We start from the raw sequence: 8,268 nt of genomic DNA, 5'->3' as shown, positions 1-8,268 counted from the left end.
TAATTTTGTTTCTTGTACCGCAATCAAATTTTGTTAACCGTTAAATGAAAATTATTTTTGTTGAAGTATAAAAAGCATAATCTTTTATTCTGTGATAAAATATTCATTTATAAAATCGGATATTCGATAACAGGAACGTAGAGGCATAGAGTATGTTATATATGTACTGAAAACTAGTTGTTCTATGAGAATTTCCAGTACTGATTGGAGTGTCGTGTGGGAGGGTTGGGTCGTGAAAATGACTGGAGTGGATGAAATACTGAATTACAAGAGGAGTCCCGACGACGATTTTTACGCCTTGCTCGGTTGCGACGAAAACTCCACGGTAATTCTAGCGTCATTCGGTTATATTACTTACCATTATTAGTTGATTTAGAAAAAAAGGTAGCTATTAAGATTCATGTTGAAGTATTGATTCGATGTTCTACTCAATGACCTTATTGAACGAAAGCCTCTATAGGTGACCTACTTTTTATACTTATGGGATATGTGTGTTACAAGGAAAATTTTACTTATAACACTTTAAAGAACTAATGATGTTAATTAGAGATCTTAAGTATCTTGCCAATGATAAGTTTTAATGTTTTTGTGGTTTTAAATTTTTGTATTTGTAACATTATTACAGGTTGAGCAGATAACCGCCGAGTACAAGGTGTTAGCTTTGCAACACCATCCTGATAAGAATGATGGTGATAAAGATGCTGAAGCTAAATTTCAACAACTAAAGGTAATGCAAAATCCTGGTGTGTAATTAATTATGAAAAATCTATAATTTTGCATATTATAAATAATAACAAATGCAACTAAAATGTAATTATTGGTTTTTACTATAGGAAGCAAAGGAGACTCTCTGTGACCCAGCCAAGCGAGCTCTCTATGATAAGTGGAGGCAGAGCGGAATAGCTATGGGCTATAAGCAATGGCTTGGAATGAAAGATCATGTGCAACAATCAATGCACTGGTCCAAGCCAAACACTAAGGATCGTATGCTGGAAGGAGACTCTGGCCGTTCCTCTGGACCTTCCAGCCTGGGCCCAAGTAATGCTGCTGCTCGTAGGGCTTCTGAGGGTGGGGCTGCTCTTTGGGGACGCTGGGGCGCTGGCAATCAAGAGCCGCCATCTGAAGTTATCTCTAAATTCCGTAATTATGAAATTTAAGTTGGTATTCCTATATACCACCTTTATTATTTGTGATATTTTTTTTTAAAAAACTCTACTTTTTTGATTATAAGCAAAGGTTGATGGCATATTTCTTTTAAATCTTCCAAAATTATAATTATTGGTGTTTACTTGTGGTTTATTAAACTTGCCATTTTCATATTTAAGTTATATATTAATTAAGATATGTCAACTAAAACCATTTGATGGTTTTAAATTCATCAGGTCGGCTCGTGTAATAATGTTCTCGAATGTGGCTCGTTGCATTTTGATTATTGATGTTAAATGTAATACTTAAATATTTGTTAGCAAATTGTAGAACTATTGGTGTTAGAGAACCCAAGTATACTGTGCAACCTTTAGTGTAAAACACTCAAATTATCCTTAACTTTAAGCTCAGCACATTCCTAAAGTCCAACTTTATGAGTCTGATATTATTGAAGTTTTCTGCTTTAGAACACTTTATTTATGAGAATCTCACTATTTTGAAGAGTTATATTTTTGATCCTTTTTATTATATCTATTTATCTATATTTCGTATTACATTTTCCAACAGTTTGTGGAGAGAGTATACCAGAGTAGTTGTGAGATAAGTACAGGGTATTGCTGCGGGACAGATTTATTTACTTATAATTTTGTTATACATATCTCTACAATTATTTACCAATCATACATTCATATCAGTTTTTATATTAAAATGAAAATAATTAGTTCCCATGTCCTTAGATTTAAGTAGAATTAATCACTATTATGTGTTGAATGTTTCATCAGTATTTTAAAATGAAATGTTTTAATGAATTATAAATGTTTTATTGATGAAGTAGCTGTTATTATTGTTTTATTGATGGAGTAGATATCATAAATGTTTCATTGATGGAGTAGATATTATAAATGTTTTATGTCTTAAAATCACTATCTATATAAGATGTTTTAATTTTGATGTTGTAATACATGTCATAAAAAAACAATAAAAACCTACCACAACATTGATGTTTTAATTATAGATTAGTTTTTTTAATGGTTAATTTAAATTAACTTTAAAACAAATAAAAAGTTTAAAAATAAGTGTTTACCTCTTAATAAATTAAAAATGTATAATGGCTAATCCTAACAACTAGATATCTCTAGATCAATAATAGGCTTGTTTGGAATATTGATAACCAAGTTTAACAATAACTACATTTTAATTATGATTAATTTATACGAGATTTACTAATAATTATAGCATTAGTGTTGCAAACTTGTATCATTATTTTTTTCACAAGTAAATTCTCATGAGAAATCATCTCAAATATAAAAAAGATATGATTTTTTTAAGTCTAGCTGTTTAAGAAACTATATACAGGTGATTGATTTTTATTCAATTATTAACCTCTCAATAATAATATTTGGATAACAATTCTTCTCATTGTGTTTAATTATATTATTTACTATTTCTGAAGTCATTGATTTTTTGACTGGGTGTGCCATACATTAATGTATAATTACACATTTACCCCTTTACAGATTTTATTTTTATTAGTTACAGCCAATAACCCTCTACAGAGCTTAATGTTAATTTAATTAAAGAGAAATTAAAAAAAAATCTCCCGTCTTGATAATAAATGACATATAGCACGAACGAAACCAGGCCATATTATTCAATTATTGATTATTCTTTCAATAGCGCCAACTCTCAACATTTAGCGTATCTAAAAATTTGGATATTGAATAAGATAGAAAAATTAGATGAAGAATTATAAAATAGTCAATAATATATTTTAAACATATGAAAGAAACGTTTTGGGGACAATAAAGGTTAAATGATCTTTTATTGATGACAGAGCAACACTTTGACATGTAGATTTCATTTGTTAGCCTTCATAAGAAATTATATACACTAGTTATTATACTAAAATATAAAAAATATTAAATTGATATAAGTATTTAAGGACTAATTACTTTTTGAAAAAATAAAATAAAACAATTGTGCAGTAGAAGCTCCTTATGCGCGCTTGCTTCATTCGCATTTTCACCATTCGCGTTTTAAAAAATGAGACCCTCTTCTTATATTGGAGTCTAAAAATGTCTTATTTGACCGAATTCTTCCAAGGGATGGGACGGTCGAGAACAGAGAGGCTACCCCGGTCGGCGCGACGCTATTGCTATCGTGCGTGGGGTGTCGGTCTTGATCTGGTATCAAAATCTAATCCATAAAAAAATCCAAATTACAATTTTGCAAAAATCAATTTTGTAATGATTTATCGTACTTGTTTAGTTTACTTTTATGTCTAGTTCAACTGTTGGGTTCTAGTTCAACTTCTTATTCCCCAATTTTATTTCATTGCTGTAAGCACTGTCAAAATAAGAATTAGTTTGGTTTTAATGCGGTATAGATAAGTTTTTGTAGTCTGCGTGTGAAAATAAGAATTAAATTTGTTTTATTGCTATACCGCGTTATTATAAATCGTGTAAAAAAGAGTACAGTGTATGTTCAGGGATGAACTTATGCCGGCTGTTGGAGGCTTAAAGAGTTATGGTTTAAAAGTTGTTAGTTGTTTCGTGATTTTAATGTCAAAAAAAGAATAACTAATTAGCAAAATCTTACTACATGTTCAATAGCTGTAACTTTATATTGAATTTGTTCTCCCTCTTTAATTCTTATTTCTTTTCTTTTTAAGTTCTTGGTTGGGCAGTACATTACAGAAAGCTCAGTAAATTAGAATGAAATCTGTAAAACGAATAATGTTTTTTAATTCATATTAATATTAGGTTCATAGGTTTTATTAAGTCCTTCTTTCACGGTAACAAAACATGGATATGTTATTTTAAGCCTTTTTTAAAAAACTACGCGATTCATTTTGTAGTAAAGCCGTGACGATTTCATTGGAAAATTGGTACCTATGTATCTTCATTTCTGTGTTAAGCCGTGTGGTACATTTTTCAGAGAATATGTTTTGAAAACACTTCGTATGTGCATCCCACGACATACTTCGCACATTTGAAGAATCATTATCGTTTTCACGCGCCACCCGTCCTGTTTATAAATTCCAAGGATTGTTAAACGAAAAAAAAACAAACTCAACGCGTGTCGTTAAAACACAAATAAAACACAAAAGAACATTCATTTTAAATTTACTTTGATTTACATGATTGATATTTACCTGTAATTATGTAATACAGCATTCGCATCTTTCAATAGTCATTGGACGTTTTTTAAATTTAAAATCCCGTCCTGAAACGCCCAGCCAGGAGAAGTATCTAATTCCTCATTAGTTTTTAAAAAAAATGAGCTACCACATGACACCGCTGTCATGTGGTAGCTCCTTTTCTAATGAATCTTGATTTTTATGTTTGTTCCTAAAGATCTTATAAATATTGGTATCGTAAATGTTCTAGAGTTTATTATATTATATTATGATACCTATATTTTTTTATTCCAGCAATGGGATCGAATTATTCCCAATACTGCGCAAGCTGATGGTGGAAAATATTATTCTACATTCAAGTATGATATTTACGTTAGTTTAGTAGGCTGTTTACCAAGCGTCTGAATTGTGGCTCTCGAACTCGTACTCGGGGAGCGATTTAGTAGATTTTTTGATGCCTATAGATAGGTCTGCTCCGAGCACTGTAGAAAATTAGCTTAATTCTTTTAAAGAAAAACCATTGCATCGATGATTCACCTTCTGCATACCGTCTAATAGTGTTCCTTAATGAGGAAGATAAGCTTTTGGAGTGGGTAATTGCTAGTCGCATGCACAAGCATTTCGGAAAGAAAGGTCCGGACTCGTCTAATTACCAATTTGGCTTGCGTATGAGACGTTCGACCATTGATGCCGTTAAGCGTTTTCAGGCCTACTCGAATGAGGCATTTGCACACGGAGATGAATTGATAGCTGTGTCACTTGGTATAGTCAGCGCTTTCAATTCCTTTTCCTGGTCTTGTATTAAGGAAGCGTCAAAATTCCTCTGAGTGCTTACTTACCGTGGTAAAATTATTGAATATTTTCTCTGTAAAAGGTTTATCGCGTACCAAGGACGGAATGGCCGTTATAGACGGAAAAGAATGTCATATGGTATCACACAAGATTCTGTTTGGGGTCCTCTCCTGTGAAACATCGGCTACGACTGGGTTCTGAGAGGTAATGTTTCAGAAGGAACGTAATCTGCTATGCAGACTATTCTATAGACACAGCCGAAGAATCAACTACAAAGAAGCTGCTCATCTTGCCACAGTTTCTGTGGCACAAATTGTAAATAGAATAAGCAGGTAAGGACTCAAGGGGGCGTTGAATAATACAACGGCCCTCCGTTTGCACGGGTTTCGGAAGGCGCCGCCATGTGATTGCTACATATGTCTATATGTGATACCAAAATTGTTCTCGACAGCCGTTGAAACTTCCACAAGCATATTACTCGTCTAGTTCCCAGGCTTTTAGGAACAGCAGCTGCTTAGCCGACTAATGCCTAATCTGGGGAATCCAGAAGCAAGTTGCCGCCGCCTTTATTAGGAGTGGTGCGGTCGATGGTCTTATAAGGAGTTCATGTGTGGGCCGATACTCTGCCGTACCGTCCTCTTTCTCAGACGTTCTTAAAAAGCGAGGGCTATCGGTGTGACAATGGGCGTCCGTACCATCTCTTACAGGCCAGCACGTGCTTTAGCGGTATTTCCACCATGGAATCTTGAGGACAGACTACTAGCTTGGATATATCAATTGCGTTTGGAGCCAATGGCTTGCGATCGAACCTTACCAAGGGAACTGGAATTGCAGAGGTCTTTCACTCGATATTTAGAATAGTGGTAAGAACGATTAAGCAATCCTTGAACAGGTATCAGCATTGTTCAAGCTATCCGTTTGATCCTAGAGAACTGGACGAGCAAGTATCACAGTACCCGAACCTTTCGACTGATGCAGGTGCTTTCAGGGCATTAATGCTTTAGTATCTGTACCGCATTGGCTGAAAACCGTCTACTATATATCACACACTCAAGGAGTGTATAGTTTGGGACGAGCTGCGCCGAGAAATTTTCTACATTGAGGAGAATGACCTTTCGTTACCAGGCTTCGTTAGGGCGGTACAGAACGGGCCTTCCTCCAACCCCCTAAATATGAATTCGGCGACGGATTTGAGGTGATCCACCGATAGTCGATTTCTCTACCAGAATGAATAAGGAGTGTGTAGATCCTTAGTCGAACAAAATCAATTAATATACTCTAGCGGATTGAGGAGTTGAAGTTATAGTGAGGCCTTAAGGTTTTAGAGGGGACATCACGAACCGGCAAGCACACCGTAAGAAGTCCACCCATAAGGTGCGAGGACGACTTTTCTTAGGTAAGGGGAAGATGATGGATGTCGGTCGCTTAAAACCGGTTCTGTTGAAAATCCATGAGGCTTGTCCATCAGTGAACGTTCTCTAGCTGAAATGGTTATGACGATGATGATGTAACGATAAGATCATAAACTAAGATATTTTTCTTTACTAAATTCTATTTGCTTTTTGGTTCCTAATACCAGCTAAATAAATTTACAATTGTTTAAAATAATAATTAAGAAACAATTGCACTTCTGTATTAATTTCCTTATTTCTCTTCGTAGTTTATTGAAGAATACTTAAATATTTGTTACATTATTTACTTTATATTATGGGGTCACATGAATATAAAGAAAATGGAATGATGAAAATTTAATTATAATTTTATTTAAAAGATTGTTAAATATGGAATAGTTTCATATGGTCGGGGTAGTATATATGCCGATATGTATATGTTGCTAGGTAGCGACAGGCGGTGGATTCCAATCAGTGGATGTTTACAGTCCAGAGCTCCGGTTTCATCGTTAGCTGTCGTAGTCTCGGCTGCCAGCAGTCACCTACCAGCTCTTGGCCCACGCGAAAGTGATAAGTGGCTTTTAATTCGGTTTTGTGTGGTATTAATGCAATGAATAGACAGTTGAGATGTGTTTTGGTATTAATTTAGCTAGTTCGAATATCAACCAAAAAATAAATGGCAAGAATTAATTGAAATTAAAACAATTGGTTGCCATTAGAATGATATGTAGGGTTGGTAAGTGGAACAATTTAAGAAAAAATTGTTTGCGAGTAATCCTTTATTCTTACGTAACGGGTTTCAATAACAAGAAATAAATATCTAGACATTCATTAGTTAATATTTTTGAATTAGCGAAAGATATTAGTAAGTTAAATATTTAACTTACTGAGTAATAATAATTACTAATTACCGATACAATAATAATTTTTTTACTGTATCAAAGTTTTTTCTTTTAATTGTGTTACAAATTGAAATTTTCTAATATTGTGTCGTTTATTAGACAATAATAACATGAAGTCGACAAACCTATAAATATCTCTATCTCCAATTTGGTAATGGAAATTAAATTAGTTAAACCTATTGAAAACAAAATAATATTGAGAAATTTTCATTAACATTACTTAACTTTATTAATATATTGTATTATCTCTGTAGTTAATGAAACAAAAGGAAAAAATGGGACAAATATTCTCATTGTCAGCCTAAAATTTTTATCAGTTATCGTTTGTTGATGTATGTCTTGTAATAACATATATTTATTTACTAGTTAATAAATGGTGCGCAAATTAAATTGAAAATATTTACTTTGAAATGAACATTTATTTGTAATTAAACGAATTGGAACTTTAAATTGAAAGTCCTATCAGTATTCATAGCAGTTTTCTTTATTTAAACTAATGCATGCATTCTAGTATGAACGCACGTTGTGAACGTGTATCATTCCAAGCATTAAATGGGTAAAACTAATATGCTATTCCTTAGTGTGTGTGTGTGTGTGTTTTGTATTTATGATCCTTGTACATAAACATTATTTTTTATATTTAAATATTAAAAACTTAATTAAGCTTTGATTAATAACCTATATCTAAGTTACTTGCATGTTTATATTTTATATCATACACTCCTTAGTTTTTTTGATTCAGTTTAAAGTAACAACTCTGAGAAATAATACAAATCTGACTGCTGAATGAATGAATGAATGAAATTAAAATGAAATATATAGACAAATAATTAAAACTTCAATTCATTCATGAGCAAATCCTACCTAGGTCGTTTGGTAACTGTCTTTGGCAAAATAA

At 33.0% G+C, this 8,268-nt stretch overlaps 1 protein-coding gene across 1 annotated transcript; it reads left to right on the top strand.

Moving 5' to 3' along the window:
• The first annotated feature begins 205 nt into the window (after nucleotides 1-205).
• On the top strand, nucleotides 206-2,092 carry jdp (DnaJ domain-containing protein). The gene is made up of 3 exons (XM_068776475.1): nucleotides 206-325; nucleotides 626-727; nucleotides 834-2,092. The coding sequence occupies exons 1-3, from the start codon at nucleotides 239-241 to the stop codon at nucleotides 1,155-1,157; spliced, it is 513 nt and encodes a 170-aa protein (XP_068632576.1). The 5' UTR covers nucleotides 206-238; the 3' UTR covers nucleotides 1,158-2,092.
• Nucleotides 2,093-8,268: the final 6,176 nt, after the last annotated feature.

The sequence above is a fragment of the Battus philenor genome, unplaced genomic scaffold (genome assembly GCF_028537555.1).
Source record: "Battus philenor isolate CCGP_79_NKW_IND1 unplaced genomic scaffold, ilBatPhil1.0.hap1 SCAF_12, whole genome shotgun sequence".
Taxonomy (NCBI): domain Eukaryota; kingdom Metazoa; phylum Arthropoda; class Insecta; order Lepidoptera; family Papilionidae; genus Battus; species Battus philenor.
Note: the sequence above shows the minus strand (reverse complement) of the source record. Positions and strands in the feature narration are given on the sequence as shown.

Bases quoted from the DNA above. Each gene is read 5' to 3' on its own strand.
- jdp (XM_068776475.1), top strand. From the start codon at position 239: ATGACTGGAGTGGATGAAATACTGAATTACAAGAGGAGTCCCGACGAC. The intron at 326-625 runs GTAATTCTAGCG...ACATTATTACAG, and splicing joins GTTGCGACGAAAACTCCACG to GTTGAGCAGATAACCGCCGA. The intron at 728-833 runs GTAATGCAAAAT...TTTTTACTATAG, and splicing joins CTAAATTTCAACAACTAAAG to GAAGCAAAGGAGACTCTCTG.